This window comes from Somniosus microcephalus, chromosome 6, assembly GCF_052327205.1.
Source record: "Somniosus microcephalus isolate GS21.2 chromosome 6, FLI_Smic_1.0, whole genome shotgun sequence".
NCBI lineage: Eukaryota > Metazoa > Chordata > Chondrichthyes > Squaliformes > Somniosidae > Somniosus > Somniosus microcephalus.
Genome location: NC_140992.1, coordinates 192,486,035 through 192,504,968, shown reverse-complemented (window position 1 = coordinate 192,504,968; position 18,934 = coordinate 192,486,035). Strand labels below are relative to the sequence as shown.

General features: G+C 44.6%; 1 protein-coding gene across 1 annotated transcript in view; it reads right to left on the bottom strand.

Annotated features, from left to right (window-relative positions):
- LOC147116293 (mixed lineage kinase domain-like protein) overlaps positions 1–18,934 on the bottom strand; it is a 65,298-nt gene that overhangs the window by 33,948 nt on the left and 12,416 nt on the right. Inside the window, exon 2 of the mRNA XM_085991124.1 lies at positions 5,463–5,916. Coding sequence (XP_085847250.1) covers positions 5,463–5,916 — 454 coding nt within the window. The remainder of the gene's footprint in view (positions 1–5,462; positions 5,917–18,934) is intronic.

Sequence of the window (18,934 nt, the reverse complement as noted above, 5' to 3'; positions counted from 1 at the left end):
AACGGGGCCTCCTGACGGGACGAATGCCACCAGGATGGCGTTGCACAGTGGGTTTAGCGCTGGGCTAATGTTGATCATCCCCAGCGCCAATTTTTCGGTCCTGCCAGCGCCACCATTTTCGGCGGATGTGGCACTGGCAGCTTTTGAGGCGTTCACGAATTTCTAGGCCTGTCACTTTAAGAACATATAGAAACAAAGAACATGAAAAGGCCAGCTGGTCCATCGAGTCCATCTTATGCTGTCATGGGGTAACCTCTGCAAACCTTCCATCCTATCCACTCCTCCCCTGTCAAAAACGGGACCCACGGCCTGTGCTTACAGGCTTAACGTCACTCACTGGCTATCATCATGGTCTTGATCTCCTGAATGCCTGCATTCATCTCCTCTAGGCTTTCCTTAATTTGTGGAATTGCTGAGCTGTCACTTTCATCAGGCAGATCTGTGCGGATACGGTTTACAGAAAAGTTAGAATTTCTTTCAGAGTAATGGTTATAGTATCTTCAATCACCATGTGATGAAATATGTCATTCATCAGACTCTGTAGTTAACTGTATATATTGTATTGCCTGCTCCGGTGTTTGTACCTTGTATTGTGTATAGGGCACCGCCCCCTTTGTGTGTCGGCTCCGCCCATACCTGGCCCTACTTAAGACAAGTCCAGGCTTGTCCTGCAGTAGAGCAGCAGCACGCCAGGTGAAGCTAGGTGCAGCCACCGGCATCTTTTCTTTGCTAATAAAAGCCTTGTTTTATTCTGCTAACTTCGAGTCTTGAAGTTATTGAGGCACGTCAATTTTATTAGCAAACTTTTAACGATGGATCAACTTTTGAAACCGGAACGCTTGGATTTGGACCCGCATGCTTCGGATGCATCGGCACGGTTTGGACACTGGTTCCAGTGCTTGGAATTCTTTATGGCCAACTCCGAAGCCGTCACAGCCTCTACAGCCACCGGAGATGTGAAACTCGGGATCCTACAGAATCGGGTAAGCCACCAGGTTTTTCCACTCATACAAGACGCCGCCAGCTACCTGGATGCCTGCAACATACTAAAGGCCCACTATCAGCGGCCTACCAACGAAGTGTACGCCAGGCACCTGCTTGCTACCTGCACACAGCGACCCGGAGAGTCGCTAGAGGACTTTCTAGTCACCCTAAAAGAGCTTGGCAAAGACTGCAAATGCAAAGACATGAAAGCCACGGTATACACAGACGAGCTGATTCGGGATGCCTTTATCGCAGGCCTCAGCTCTAATTATATCCAGCAGAGACTGCTAGAGAAAACGGGCCTAGATCTGACACAGGCTGTGGACACAGCGCGATCGTTGGATGTGGCTCAGAAGAACTCTGACTCCTACTCGGCAGGCCGCGCGGCCCATGCCGCCTCTGTTTCCCAGCCCGGTAGCCCAACACCGTCGGGGCCCTGCTCTCCCCCCAGAAGCCCTACGACCGCCGCGACGCATCGGGGCCCCAAATGCTACTTCTGCGGGCAGCCGAAGCACACCAGGAACCTGTGCCCGGCGAAAGGCACCACCTGCTTTAAGTGCGGTAAGAAGGGGCACTTTGGGAAGGTGTGCAGAGGGAACCCCGCAGGCAAAACCGCCACCGCCGCGTGCGCGCCGTGGGAGCGGCCATCTTGGACGCCATCTTGTCCGACCTCGTGGGGTCCGCCATCTCGCGAGCAGACAGCGTGGACGCCATCTTACCCGGCCTCGTGTGGCCCACCATCTTGTCCCGATCAGGGCCCTACAGTGGCGTCGATCACAGTGGACCAGTCCAGACCGCACCCACTATCCAAATCGATGGTGGACATTGAGGTAAACGGGTGCAAGGTTAAATGTTTAATTGACAGCGGGAGCACAGAGAGCTTCATTCACCCTGATCTGGTACAACGACTCTCTCTAACTATAGTCCCTACTCAGGGCAGGATCTCTATGGCCGACAAAACCCAGATATCGACTATTGCGGGTTACTGCGCGGTACGATTGTCCGTTAAAGACACTGTATATAATAATTTTAAACTGTTAATTATGAAAGACTTATGTGTGAGCGTGATCTTGGGCCTGGATTTTCAGTGCCACCACCAAAGCATCACGCTCAATTTCGGTGGGACCCAGCCGCCCCTCACAGTGTGCGGTCTGGCTACCCTGAAGGTAAAGCCGCCTTCGCTATTCGCGAACCTTACCCCTAACTGCCGGCCAATAGCGACCAAAAGCAGGAGGTACAGCTGGGAGGACAGGCGGTTTATCGCGACCGAGGTAGACAGGCTCCTGAAGGAGCGCATTATTGAACGCAGCAACAGCCCGTGGCGCGCCCAAGTGGTGGTGGTGAGGGGTAGTGAGAAGAAGCGGATGGTGATTGACTATAGTCAAACAGTCAGCATCTATACCCAACTAGACGCCTACCCGCTACCCCGCATATCCGAGATGGTGAACCAAATCGCCCAATACCGGGTGTTCTCCACCATCGACCTCAAGTCAGCGTACCACCAGCTCCCTATCAGACCAGAGGACCGTTCGTACACCGCCTTCGAGGCAAACGGACGCCTCTACCAGTTCCTCAGAGTCCCCTTTGGGGTGACGAATGGGGTCTCGGTCTTTCAGAGGGAGATGGACCGCATGGTCGATGACCACCACTTGCAGGCAACCTTCCCCTATCTCGACAACGTCACCATCTACGGCCACAACCAACAGGACCACGACTCAAACCTCGTGAGGTTTCTGAAAACCGCACAAAAACTCAACCTCACCTACAACGAGGACAAGTGCGTTTTCAACACCACGCGCCTTTGCATACTAGGCAGCGTGGTGGAGAATGGGGAAATCGGACCAGACCCCGACCGATTGCGCCCCCTACGGGAGCTGCCCCTGCCCAACACTCCCAAAGCCCTGAAAAGGTGCCTGGGGTTATTCTCGTATTATGCCCAATGGGTCCCTAACTACTCCGATAAAGCCCGTCCCCTCTTGAAAGCATCTTCTTTCCCGCTCTCTGCTGAGGCCCATGCTGCCTTCAAAAGCATTAAGCAGGATATTGAGCGGGCCACGCTACAGGCAGTGGACGAGAACACTCCCTTTCAAGTGGAAAGTGATGCGTCTGACTTTGCCTTGGCGGCCACTCTCAACCAGGCAGGGCGGCCCGTAGCTTTCTTCTCGAGGACCCTCCAGGGGCCCGAGATCAGACACTCCTCCGTGGAAAAGGAGGCCCAAGCCATCGTGGAGGCAGTGCGCCACTGGCGGCACTACCTAGCCGGCAAACGCTTCACCCTACTTACCGACCAGCGGTCGGTAGCGTTTATGTTCAATAATAAACAGAGGGGGAAGATTAAAAATGATAAGATTCTTAGGTGGCGGATCGAGCTCTCCACCTTCGAGTACGACATCATATACCGGCCGGGGGCCCTTAACGAATCCCCCGACGCCCTCTCACGAGGGATGTGTGCCAACGCCACCGGGGATCGGCTACAGACCCTCCACAACGACCTCTGCCACCCAGGGGTCACACAGCTGTTCCACTTCATAAAGTCCCGCAACTTACCCTACTCGATTGAGGAAGTTCGGTCTCTGACCAGGAACTGCCGCACTTGCGCTGAGTGCAAGCCTCGGTTCTACCGCCCTGATAGAGCCCACCTAATCAAAGCTACACGGCCCTTTGAGCGGCTTAGCTTAGATTTCAAGGGCCCCCTCCCGTCCGTCGACCGCAATGTTTACTTCCTGAACATTGTGGACGAATACTCCCGTTTCCCATTCGCCTTCCCCTGCCCAGACATGACCAGCGCCACGGTCATTAAATGCCTCAACAGCCTGTTCTGCCTGTTCGGTATGCCAAGCTATATCCACACGGATAGGGGGGCGGCCTTCATGAGTGAAGAGCTACGCCAGTACATGCTGTCCAAGGGGATTGCCACGAGCCGTACCACCAGCTACAACCCCCGGGGTAACGGTCAGGTGGAGCGAGAGAACGGGACAGTATGGAGGGCAGTCACCCTAACTCTAAGGACCAAGGGCCTCCCTATCTCCCGCTGGCAGGAAGTCCTCCCAGATGTGCTCCACTCAATACGGTCACTATTGTGTACCGCCACTAATGCCACGCCACATGAGCTAATGTTTGTGTTTCCCCGGAAATCCACCTCAGGCGTATCCATACCGTCATGGCTCTCCACCCCAGGTCCGATACTTCTGCGGAAGCATGTGAGGGGCCACAAGACGGACCCCCTCGTGGAGCCAGTGCACCTGCTCCACGCCAACCCACAATATGCGTATGTCCGGCACGCCGACGGACGGGAGGACACTGTGTCCATAAAAGACCTCGCCCCAGCCGGTAACAACAGCAACAACGACAATGACTACAACAACAACAACAACAACCACAACAACTATTACCCACCCACTCCACCCACTAATTCTTCATCACCCCCGGAAGAACACCAGCCAACGGTACACCCACCACCTACTCCCCCACCACCTACTCCGTCAACAACCCCGGTGGCGCCCCCGGCAGAGACCCAGGAGACCACCCAGGACACCCAGCCGGCACCCGCGGCACCGCAACCGTTACGTCGGTCACAGAGGACTATCACACCCCCGGACAGACTAAATCTGTAGAAGGGGTGAATGTGATGAAATATGTCATTCATCAGACTCTGTAGTTAACTGTATATATTGTATTGCCTGCTCCGGTGTTTGTACCTTGTATTGTGTATAGGGCACCGCCCCCTTTGTGTGTCGGCTCCGCCCATACCTGGCCCTACTTAAGACAAGTCCAGGCTTGTCCTGCAGTAGAACAGCAGCACGCCAGGTGAAGCTAGGTGCAGCCACCAGCATCTTTTCTTTGCTAATAAAAGCCTTGTTTTATTCTGCTAACTTCGAGTCTTGAAGTTATTGAGGCACGTCACACCAGAGTAGCAGACAGGAAACAGAGGGGCTGTGTAAATGGTGGGCGGGACGGGCAGTTCTTGCAGGGCTCCCCTTTTGCTCTCTATTGTAGGCAATAGAATTATATTGTTATACACTGTCCTCTACCCTGTCCACATCAAGTAGCTGGGTATAATCTGGGGGACGTGAACGGCAAACAGTGGAGGAATTTTAACCAGAGCGGGTAGGGAAAAACAGAGGGGTGGGGCAGAACCTGGGAAGGAGACCAATTTGCAAGGCAATGGCCTGAGGGAAAGCATAATCTCAGGTGGGGTTTAATCTGTGGGACTATTAGTACTACGACTAAACTCAAATCCGTCAGCTCAACAGTAACAACAGGGCCGAATGAATTCACTCCAGCCCGGCCGCTTCAGTCATCTGCACCCCTTTCTCTGACAAGTCACTCTTGACCTTGTCTATCCGGCGCTTCCTCGGCTTCTTGTTCCATGAAAGATATTGTGTGGGACTATTACTTGGGGATAAATCTAGTCTGTAGGGGCTATAATTTGGAGTCAGTGACCTGGTCTCATTATTGATCCTCATGTTAGCCATTACCTTCCTTCACTGCTTTGAAGACTTCCTTCAGAGACTTCTTATCCTGCTCTTGATCTTCCCTGTCCTCACTTTTCCGGATCTCCTCTTTAAACATTCTCTGTGTTTGAGACATGCTGGCCTGTAGGACCAGCACCAGCTGCACCGCAGCGTCACTCAGGCGGTCGTTGATGTGTTTGAATGCTTCACTGATGCCCCAAGCTCTCACGACCTGCTTGAAGCTCCCCGAGCTGGTGAAGCTCTTCACCAGTCTCTCCGCGTTTTGTAATGTCATTTCCAGCTCTTTCAGGACCTTGTTTATATCCGGGAACTTCACATCCTGCATCATTTTCACCGATACCATCAGCATCTCGATCCGAGATCCCAGGCGCTGGCACTGCTTCTTGTTCATCTTCACCTTTTCCAGATGAGAGTAAATGGCTGTGGCCAGGCGAAAGATGTTGGGAATGTGGTCCATCTGAGGAAAAGGGAGGACACAGAACAGTAATGGGTACAAAGGTTGGAACACACTGATTTTCCCATCCCCAATGACACCTAGATGAGATGGACACATACACACAGAGTTACGTTGAGACATTCACCATTAACTCCGCAGGGGTGCGCCCGATCATCTGCTGTAACAGGCAGAAGCTCCAAGGAAACAGTGGAGAAATGGCGTTAATTACATTTTTCTATGATAAAAGCGTTATATAAATGCAAAGTGTTGTTATATATTTGAGGTATTCACAGTGTAAGGATGGGTATAATTGAGGTACTGACAATGTAAGAATGGGTATATTTGAGATATTGACAGTGTAAGGATGGGTATATTTGAGATATTGACAGTGTAAGGATGGGTATATTTGAGATATTGACAGTGTAAGGATGGGTATGTTTCAGGTATTGACAATGTAAGGATGGGTATATTTGAGATATTGACAATGTAAGTATGGGTCTATTTGAGATATTGACAGTGTAAGGATGGGTATATTTGAGATATTGACAGTGTAAGGATGGGTATGTTTCAGGTATTGACAATGTAAGGATGGGTATATTTGAGATATTGACGATGTAAGTATGGGTATATTTGAGATATTGACAGTGTAAGGATGAGTATATTTGAGATATTGACAGTGTAAGGATGGGTATGTTTCAGGTATTGACAATGTAAGGATGGGTATATTTGAGATATTGACGATGTAAGTATGGGTATATTTGAGATATTGACAGTGTAAGGATGGGTATATTTGAGGTATTGACAGTGTAAGGATGGGTATATTTGAGATATTGACAGTGTAAGGATGGGTATATTTGAGATATTGACAGTGTAAGGATGGGTATGTTTCAGGTATTGACAATGTAAGGATGGGTATATTTGAGGTATTGACAATGTAGGTATGAGTATATTTGAGGTATTGACCATGTAAGGATGGGTATATTTGAGGTATTGATTATGTAAGGATGGGTATATTTGAGGTATTGACAGTGTAAGGATGGGTATATTTGAGGTATTGACAGTGTAAGGATGAGTATATTTGAGGTATTGATTATGTAAGGATGGGTATATTTGAGGTATTGACAATGTAAGTATGAGTATATTTGAGGTATTGACAATGTAAGGATGGATATATTTGAGGTATTGATTATGTAAGGATGGGTATATTTGAGGTATTGACAGTGTAAAGATGGGTATATTTGAGGTATTGACAATGTAAGGATAGAAACATAGAAGATAGGAGCAGGTGTAGGCCATTCGGCCCCTCGAGCATGTTCTGCCATTCAATGAGATCATAGCTGATCATCCAAATTCAGTACACTCTCCCTGCTTTCTCCCCATATCCCTTGATCCCTTTAGCCTTAAGAAATATATCTAATTCCTTCTTGAATATATTTAATGAATTGGCCTCAACTGCCTTCTATGGTAGAGAATTCCACAGGTTCACCACTCTCTGGCTGAAGAAATTCCTCCTCATCTCAGTCTTAAATAGCTTACCCCTTATCCTTAGACTGTGACCCCTGGTTCTGGTCTCCCCCGCCATTGGGAACATCCTTCCTGCATCTAGTCTGTCTGGTCCTGTTAGAATTTTATAAGTTTCAATGAGGTCCCCTCTCATTCTTCTAAACTCTAGCGAATATAAGCCTAATCGACACAATCTCTCCTCATACGTCATTCCTGCCATCCCAGGTATCAGTCTGATGAATCTTCGCTGCACTCCCTCCATGACAAGAACATCCTTCCTCAGATAAGGCGACCAAAACTGCACACAATACTCAAGGCGTGGTCTCACCAAGGCCCTGTAGAACTGCAGCAAGACATCCTTGCTCCTGTACTCGAATCCTCTCGCTGTGAAGGCCAACATACCATTTGCCTTCTGAACCGCCTGCTGCACCTGCATGCTTACCTTCAGCTACTGGTGCACAAGGACACCCAGGTCTCGTTGCACTTCCCCTTTTCCCAATCTATTGCCGTTCAGATAATAATCTGCCTTCCTGTTTTTGCCACCGAAGTGGATAACCTCACATTTATCCACATTATACTGCATCTGCCATGCATCTGCCCAATCACCCAACCTGTCCCAATCATACTGGAGTTTCTCTGCATCCTCCTCACAGCACACATGCCCACCCAGCTTTGTGTCATCTGCAAACTTGGAGATATTACATCTAGTTCCTCGTCTAGATCATTAATATATATTGTGAATAGCTGGGGTCCTAGCACCGATCACTGCGGTACCCCACTAGTTACTGCCTGCCATTCAGAAAAAGACCCATTTATTCCAACTCTTTGCTTTCTATCTGCCAACCAGTTCTCTATCCAAGCCAATACCTTACCCCCAATCCCATGTGCTTTAACTTTGCAAGCTAATCTCTTATGCGGGACCTTATCGAAAGCCTTCTGAAAGTCCAAATACACCACATCCACTGGTTCTCCCTTATCTATTCTACCAGTTACATCCTCAAAAAATTGCAATAGATTAGTCAAGCATGATTTACCTTTTGTAAATCCATGTTGACTTTGTCTGATCCTGTCACTGTTTTCTAAGTGCTCTACTATTACATCTTTTATAATGGACTCTAGCATTTTCTCCACTACCAATGTCAGGCTTACCGGTCTATAATTCCCCGTTTTCTCTCCACCACCTTTTTTCATTAGTGGGGTTACATTTGCAACCCTCCAATCCATGGGAACTGTTCCAGAGTCTATAGAATTTTGGAAGATGACCAGCAATGCATCTACTATTTCTAGGGCCATTTCCTTAAGTACCCTAGGATGTAGATTATCAGGCCCTGGGGATTTATCGGCCTTCAATCCCTAACACCACTTCCCTACAAATATTGATTTCATTCAATTCCTCCCTCTCATTAGACCCTGTGTTCCCCGACATCTAGGGAGGCTATTTGTGTCCTCCTTTGTGAAGACAGAACTAAAGTGTGTATTTAATTGGTCAGCCATTTCTTTGTTCCCCATTATAAATTCCACTGATTCTGACTGCAAGGGACCTACGCTTGACTTTACCAATCATTTTCTCTTCACATATCTATAGAAGCTTTTACAGTCAGTTTTTACTCTCATACTCTATTTTCCCCCTCTTAATTAATCCCTTTGTCCGCCTTTGCTGAATCCTAAACTGCTCCCAATCCTCAGGTTTGCTGCTTTTTCTGGCCAAATAATATGTCCTCTCCTTGGATCTTATGCTATCCCTAATTTCCCTTGTTAGCCACGGTTGAATCACCTTTTTTGTTTTATTTTTATGCCAAATGGGATGAACAAATTCTGTAGTTCATCCATGCGATCTTTAAATGTTTGCCATTGCCTATCCACCGTCAACTGTTTAAGTAACATTCCCCAATCCATCCTAGCCAACTCGTGCCTCAGACCATCATAGTTTACTTTATTTAAATTCAGGACCCTAGTCTCTGATTCAACTACTTCACTCTCCAACTGAATGAAGAATTCTATCATCTAATGATTGCTCCTCCCCAAGGGGCCTCGCACAACAAGATTGCTAATTAATCCTTTCTCATTACATATTACCCAGTCTAAGATGGCCTGATCTCTAGTTGGTTCCTTGACATATTGGTCCAGGAAACCATCCCGTATACACTCTAGGAATTCCTCCTCCACAGTATTGTTACTAATTTCATTAGCCCAATCTATATGTAGATTAAAGTCACCCATGATAACTGCTGTGCCCTTATTGCATGCGTCTCTAATTTCCCATTTAATGCCATCCCCAACCTCAACATTACTGTTTGGGGGTCTGTATACAACTCCCAGTAACGTTTTCTGCCCCTTGGTATTTCTCAGCTCTGCCCATACAGATTCCACATCATCAGAGCTAATATCCTTCCTTACTATTGTGTTAATCTCCTCTTTAACCAGCAATGTTACCCCACCTCCTTTTCCTTTTTGCCTGTCCTTCCTGAATACTGAATACCCCTGGGTGTTGAATTCCCAGCCTTGGTCACCCTGGAGCCATGTCTCCGTAATCCCAATTATATCATATCCGTTTACATCTATTTGCACAGCTAATTCATCCACCTTATTACGACTGCTCCTCGCATTAAGGCACAAAGCCTTCAGAATTGTTTTTTGCAACACTCTTAGTCCATTTAGAATTATTATTTACTGTAGTCCTGTTTGATTTACACCCTTGATTGGTATATTTGAGGTATTGACAATGTAAGGGTGGGTATATTTGAGGTATTCACTATGTACGGATGGATATATTTGAGGTATTGACAGTGTAAGGATGGGTATATTTGAGGTATTGACAATGTAAGCATGGGTATATTTGAGGTAGTGACAATGTAAGGATGGGTATATTTGAGGTATTGACAGTGTTAGGATGGGTATATTTGTGGTATTGACAGTGTAAGGATGGGTATATTTGCGGTAATGACAGTGTTAGGATGGGTATATTTGAGGTAATGACAGTGTAAGGATGGGTATATTTGAGGTATTGACGATGTAAGGATGGGTATATTTGAGATATTGACAGTGTAAGGATGGGGATATTTGAGGTATTGACTATGTAAGGATGGGTATATTTGAGGTATTGACAGTGTAAGGATGGGTATATTTCAGGTATTGGCTGTGTTCGGATGGGTATATTTGAGGTATTGACTATGTAAGGATGTGTATATTTGAGGTATTGACAGTGTAAGGATGGGTATATTTGAGGTATTGACGATGTAAGGATGTGTATATTTGAGGTATTGACAGTGTAAGGATGGGTATATTTGAGGTATTGACAGTGTAAGGATGGGTATATTTGAGGTATTGACTATGTAAGGATGGCTATATTTGAGGTATTGACAGTGTAAGGATGGGTATATTTCAGGTATTGGCCGTGTTCGGATGGGTATATTTGAGGTATTGACTATGTAAGGATGTGTATATTTGAGGTATTGACAGTGTAAGGATGGGTATATTTGAGGTATTGACAATGTAAGGATGTGTATATTTGAGGTATTGACAGTGTAAGGATGTGTATATTTGAGGTATTGACAGTGTAAGGATGGGTATATTTGAGGTATTGACAGTGTAAGGATGGGTATATTTGAGGGATTGACAGTGTAAGGATGGGTATATTTGAGGTATTGACAGTGTAAGGATGGATATATTATAGGTACTGACAGTGTAAGGATGGGTCTATTTGAGGTATTGACAGTGTAAGGATGGGTATATTTGAGGTATTGACAGTGTAATTGTGGTGTATGTGCCTTTAAGAGCCCCAGGTGTGCGTAATGCCGGTAATTGCCACTTGGGCTATATAAGCCTGTGTATTGTGTATATCCTTTAGAAACCCCCCCCAGACTTGCTTAGTAAATACCTATGAACCAACTCCTGTCTTCAGTGTCTTTATCTACACACGGACACTACAGTGGCGACGAGGATGGGATTCGAAAAGGAGCTGCAGAGATACAACAAGAGACACAGGACTTCGGCACCCATAAAATGACACAGGATTTCGGAAGATGTTATCGCTGCGGCAGATCCACCCATAACCAGAGGGACTGCTGGTTCAAGGGCAAAGCATGCAGGCAATGTGGTAAGATTGGACACATTGCACGGGTATGCCAATCTGGACAAAATAAATCCACTGACAGAAAACAAAAAATCAATAAAGAAAAGTACAGGAAGGTACAAATGATGACGGACAATAGCTCCGAAGACCAGAATAGCGATAGCGACTCCGGAAACAAGAGACTAAGCTGTCTCAAATTACATAATGTACTTGCCAAAGAGGATTACCAAACCATTTGGGTTACCCTCACAATAGCAGGGTCCCCAGTTAAAATGGAGCTAGATACAGGATCAGCTCTAACCGTAATAAATCGACGAGATTACGAGAGGCTATTTTCGCATATATCTCTAAAAGACACATCCATTATCTTAAAAACATATACGGGGCAGAAAGTCTACCCCAAAGGAAAAATAAGGGTGCCTGTGGTATACAACGGCAAAGAAATACAAAAGTTGTATTTATACATTCTACAAGATGGTGGTCCACCGTTGTTGGGACGTGAATGGATAAGGAAGATACATTTAGACTGGCACTCAATTCAGGCACTGACGGTGACCAGTAAGGAAAAAAACAATGATGACATCATACCTGAACGATTAAAAGACATCTTGGCCAACGCCAAAGAAGTGTTTCAAGAGAAACTAGGAACCTTGAAAGGCATCACCGCCTCAATAAAAGTGGAAGATACAGCAATTCCAAAAATTTTTAAGGCAAGACCGGTGCCATACGCAATACGTCCGGCAGTCGAGGCAGAGCTGAAGAATTTGGAAAAGGCAGGCGTATTATCCTAAATAGATTGGAGCGAATGGGCAACACCCATCGTTCCAGTCATGAAAAAAACATTGAAAAATAACTCTGAGGAACAGAAAAGAATTCGCATCTGTGGGGACTTTAAGGTGACTGTAAACCCGGTCCTTCACACGGTACAGTATCCTCTTCCGAGGATAGAAGATATTTTCGCCTCACTATCCGGAGGGAAACGTTTCACAAAAATTGACTTGGCACAGGCATATCTACAGATGGAGGTTGAGGAGACCTCTAAAAAGTATCTCACAATAAACACACACAAAGGCCTGTACCAGTACAATCGACTGGTTTTTGGAATAGCATCAGCTCCAGCTATCTGGCAAAGAGCTATGGAGCAAGTCCTGCAAGGGATTCCGGGGACTCAATGCTACCTAGACGACATCCTTATAACAGGAGAAAACGACAACGAGCACCTTGCCAATTTGGAGCAGGTGCTCACTAGGCTGAAAGAACGGGGCCTACGAGCAAATCACCCCAAGTGCGAATTTTTCCAAAATCAGATATCATATTGTGGCCACATAATTAATAAGGAAGGGCTGCATAAGTCACCTGAGAAAATTGAAGCAGTTATAAAAGCCCCAGCACCTGAAAATGTTTCACAATTAAGGTCATTCCTGGGATTAATAAATTACTATCATAAATTTTTACCGAACTTATCAACTATTCTACACCCTCTTAATGATCTTCTACAGACAGGAGTGATTTGGAAATGGAACGAAGACTGTAAACGTGCCTTCCATAAATGTAAAGACTTAATCACATCCGAGAAAATTTTGGCTCATTACAACCCATCACTACCAATCAGACTGGCGTGCGATGCATCCCCTTACGGCATAGGAGCGGTATTGTCCCATAGATTCCCTGATGGCTCGGAACGGCCGATAGCTTTTGCGTCACGCTCATTGAACTCAGCTGAGCGTAACTATGCCCAGATAGACAGGGAAGCACTCAGCCTGGTATGGGGAGTGAAGAAATTCAACCATTACCTACACGGACAAAAATTTACCTTGCTGACTGACCATCAACCCCTCATCTCCATATTCAACCTTAAAAAAGGTGTCCCCATTATGACGGCACAAAGACTACAGAGGTGGTCCCTTTTTCTAGGGGCACACCAAGACAACATTGAATACAAAGGGTCAAAACAGCATGGGAATGCTGACGGTTTATCACGCCTACCGTTGCCAATGATAGAAGAGGCACCTACAGTAGACCCAGTAGAGATATTCCACTCTACCATAGTGGAATGTCTACCGGTGACAAATTCTGCCATTGAAAGGGAGACAAGAAATGACCCTACTCTCTCACGGGTCTACGATTTAACAGTGAAGGGATGGCCAGCACATGGCGAACCACTGTTGCCAGCATTCTCGCAAAGAAGAGAACAGCTGTCAGTGTGCCGAGGAACCTTGATGTGTGGATCCAGAGTGGTGATTCGACCCAAACTCCAGGATAAAGTGCTAAAGGAGCTTCATGAGGGGCATCTGGGTGGAGTGAAAATGAAGAACCTAGCTAGGGCGTTTGTATGGTGGCCAGGTATCGATGGAGACATCGAAGACATGACCAAGAGCTGCCTAGGATGCCAGAAGGTCCAAAATGCTCCACCACAGGCCCCTCTACATCCATGGGAGTGGCCCTCATCTCCCTGGCAAAGGGTGCACATCGACTTTTGTGGTCCATTTATGGACTCAATGTTCTTAATCGCAGTTGATGCACACTCCAAGTGGCCGGAGGTAATAAAGATGTCCTCCACCACCACGGAAAAAACCATCACAGTATTAAGGACCATATTTGCCAGGAATGGGCTGCCGGAGCAGATATGTTCTGATAATGGACCGCAATTTGTGTCCGAAGAATTCAGAAAGTTCTTAAAGAACAATGGGGTAAAGCACTACACGTCCGCCCCATACCATCCCGCCACCAATGGATTGGCTGAAAGGTTTGTCCAGACCTTCAAGAAGGCCATCAAGGCCATGGGTAATGAAGACATAAAACTTCAGCACAAGGTGGATAACTTCTTATTTGCATATAGGAATGCAACGCATATGGTTACTAACCAAACTCCCACCATGATGTTCTACAATAGAAACCTAAGATGCCGGCTGGATTTGGTCAAGCCCAACATCCGAAGGGACGTGGAGAACCGGCAGTTTCAGGGCATGAATGAAAGGCCAACTAGGGCCTTCCAGATAGGCCAACCGGTTTTGGCCCGGGACTACCGTACCGAGAAATGGCAGCCTGGAACTATCTGCACACGATTAGGACCACTGATGTATACTGTGGACATCGGAGACAGCATAATAAGGCGCCATGCTGACCAAATCATCAAGTCATCCGAAAAGGAACAACCTACACCACCACTGTGTACATCTAACGATGAAGTAGAGATACCCATATCTACCTCCGATCCGGTGATACTGGAGCCCGATGAACCCGACACTGGCCTTCAAGCCAAATCAGCCTTGCCAGAAGAACCTACTACACCACCAGAAACTAATACACCCCCGAGGCGTTATCCGGACCGAGTCAGGAAGCCTCCTGAGAGACTAACTTATAATTAATTAATACAGCAATGTATATTATTTTGCATATAACATGTAATTAATAATTACTTAAAATATGATGTACTAGTTAGCTAGAAGGGTATATTTGAGGTATTGACAGTGTAAGGATGGGTATATTTGAGGTATTGACAGTGTAAGGATGGGTATATTTGAGGTATTGACTGTGCAAGGATGGGTATATTTGAGGTATTGACAATGTAAGGATGAGAACATTTGAGGTATTGACAGTGTATGGATGGGTATATTTGAGGTATTGACAATGTAAGGATGGGTATATTTGATGTATTGGCAGTGTACGGATGGGTATATTTGAGGTATGGACAGTGTAACGATGGGTATATTTGAGATATTGAAGATGTAAGAATGGGTATATTTGAGGTATTGACAGTGTAAGGATGGGTATATTTGAGTTATTGACAGTGTACGGATGGGTATATTTGAGGTATTGACTATGTAAGGATGGGTATATTTGAGGTATTGACAGTGTAAGGATGGGTATATTTGAGGTATTGACTGTGCAAGGATGGGTATATTTGAGGTATTTACAATGTAAGGATGAGAACATTTGAGGTATTGACAGTGTAAGGATGGGTATATTTGATGTATTGGCAGTGTACGGATGGGTATATTTGAGGTATTGACAGTGTAAGGATGGGTATATTTGAGTTATTGACAGTGTACGGATGGGTATATTTGAGGTATTGACAATGTAAGGATGGGTATATTTGAGGTATTGACGATGTAAGGATGGGTATATGTGAGGTAATGACGATGTAAGGACGGATATATTTGAGGTATTGACAGTGTAAGGATGGGTATATTTGAGGTATTGACAGTGTAAGGATGGTTTTATTTGAGGTATTGACAATGTAAGGATGGGTATATTTGAGGTAGTGACAATGTAAAGATGGGTATATTTGCGGTATTGGCAGTGTACGGATGGGTATATTTCAGGTATTGACTTTGTAAGGATGGGTATATTTGAGGTATTGACTATGTAAGGATGGGTATATTTGAGGTATTGACAGTGTAAGGATGAGTATATTTGTGGTATTGACAGTGTAAGGATGGTTATATTTGAGGTAATGACAGTGTAAGGATGGGTATATTTGATGTATTGACGATGTAAGGATGGGTATATTTGAGGTATTGACAATGTAAGGATGGGGATATTTGAGGTATTGACAGTGTAAGGATGGGTATATTTGAGGTTATGACAATGTAACGATGGGTATATTTGAGGTATTGACTATGTAAGAATGGGTATATTTGAGGTATTGACGATGTAAGGATGGGTATATTTGAGGTAATGACGATGTAAGGATGGATATATTTGAGGTATTGACAGTGTAAGGATGGGTATATTTGAGGAATTGGCAGTGTACAGATGGGTATATTTGAGGTATTGACTTTGTAAGGATGGGTATATTTGTGGTATTGACAGCGTAAGGATGGTTATATTTGAGGTAATGACAGTGTAAGGATGGGTATATTTGAGGTATTGACGGTGTACGGATGGGTATATTTGAAGTATTGACAGTGTAAGGATGGGTATATTTGAGGTATCGACAATGTAAGGATGGGTATATTTGAGGTATTGACAGTGTAAGGATGGGTCTATTTGAGGGAATGACAGTGTAAGGATGGGTATATTTGAGGTATTGACAATGTAAGGATGGGTTTATTTGAGGTATTGACGATGTAAGGATGGGTATATTTGAGGTATTGACAATGTAAGGATGGGCATATTTGAGGTATTGACAGTGTAAGGATGGGTTTATTTGAGGTATTGACGATGTAAGGATGGGTATATTTGAGGTATTGGCCGTGTACGGATGGGTATATTTGAGGTATTGACTATGTAAGGATGGGTATATTTGAGGTATTGACAGTGTAAGGATGGGTGGGTATATTTGAGGTATTGACAGTGTAAGGATGGGTGTATTTGAGGTATTGACGATGTAATAATGGATGTATTTCAGGTATTGACAATGTAAGGATGGGTATATTTGAGGTATTGACGATGTAAAGATGGGTATATTTGAGGTATTGACGATGGAAAGATGGGTATATTTGAGGTATTGGCAGTGTACGGATGGGTATATTTGAGGTATTGACTTTACAAGGATGGGTATATTTGAAGTATTGACAGTGTAAGGATGGGTATATTTGAGGTATTGACAGTGTAAGGATGGGTATATTTGAGGTATTGACTATGTAAGGATGGGTATATTTGAGGTATTGACGATGTAAGGATGGGTATATTTGAGGTATTGACAGTGTAAGGATGGGTATATTTGAGGTATTGACAGTGTAAGAATGGGTATATTTGAGGTATTGACAGTGTAACAATGGGTATATTTGAGGTATTGACAATGTAATGATGGGTATATTTGAGGTATTGACGATGTAAGGATGGATATATTTGAGGTATTGACAGTGTAAGGATGGGCATATTTGAGGTATTGACTATGTAAGGATGGGTATATTTGAGGTATTGACGATGTAAGGATGGGTATATTTGAGGTAATGACGATGTAAGGATGGATATATTTGAGGTATTGACAGTGTAAGGGTGGGTATATTTGAGGTATTGACAGTGTAAGGGTGGGTGAATTTGTGGTATTTTCGATGTAATAATGCACATATTTCAGGTATTGACAATGTAAGGATGGGTATATTTGAGGTATTGACTTTGTAAGCATGGGTATATTTGAGGTATTGACGATGTAAGGATGGGTATATTTGTGGTATTGACAGTGTAAGGATGGGTATATTTGAGGTATTGACGGTGTGCGGATGGGTATATTGAAGTATTGACAGTGTAAGGATGTGTATATTTGAGGTATTGACAATGTAAGGATGGGTATATTTGAGGTATTGACAATGTAAGGTTGGGGATATTTGAGGTATTGACAGTGTAAGGATGGGTATATTTGAGGTATTGACAGTGTAAGGATGGGTATATTTGTGGTATTGACAGTGTAAGGGTGCGGATATTTGAGATATCGACAGTATTAGGATGGTTATATTTGAGGTATTGACTATGTAAGGATGGGTATATTTGAGGTATTGACAGTGTAAGGATGGGGATATTTGAGGTATTGACAGTGTAAGGATGGGTATATTTGAGGTGTTGACAGTGTAAGGGTGGGGATATTTGAGATATTGACAGTATTAGGATGGTTATATTTGAGGTATTGACTATGTAAGGATGGGTATATTGGAGGTATTGACAGTGTAAGGATGGGTATATTTGAGGTATTGACAGTGTAAGGATGGGTATATTTGAGGTATTGACAGTGTAAGGATGGGTATATTTGAGGTATTGACAGTGTAAGGATGGGTATATTTGAGGTATTGACGATGTAATAATGGATGTATTTCAGGTATTGACAGTGTAAGGATGGGTTTATTTGAGGTATTGACCATGTAAGAATGTGTATATTTGAGGTGTTGACGATGTAAAGATGGGTATATTTCAGGTATTGGCAGTGTACGGATGGGTATATTTGAGGTATTGACTTTACAAGGATGGGTATATTTGAGGTATTGAATATGTAAGGATGGGTATATTTGAGGTATTGACGGTGTACGGATGGGTATATTTGAAGTCTTGACAGTGTAAGGATGGGTATATTTGAGGTATTGACAGTGTAAGGATGGGTATATTTGAGGTATTGACGATGTAAGGATGGGTATATTTGAGGTATTGACGGTGTACGGATGGGTATATTTGAGGTACAGACAGTGTAAGGATGGGTATATTTGAGGTATTGACGATGCACGGATGGGTATATTTGAAGTATTGACAGCGTAAGGATGGGTATATTTGAGGTATTGACAGTGTAAGGATGGGGTTATTTGAGGTACTGACAATGTAAGGATGGGCATATTTGAGGTATTGACACTGAAAGGATCGGTATATTTGAGGTATTGACAGTGTAAGGATGGGTATATTTGAGGTATTGACGATGTCAGGATAGATATATTTGAGGTATTGGCAGTGAAAGGATGGGTTTATTTGAGGTATTGACGATGTAAGGATGGATATATTTGAGGTATTGACAGTGTAAGGATGGGTTTATTTGAG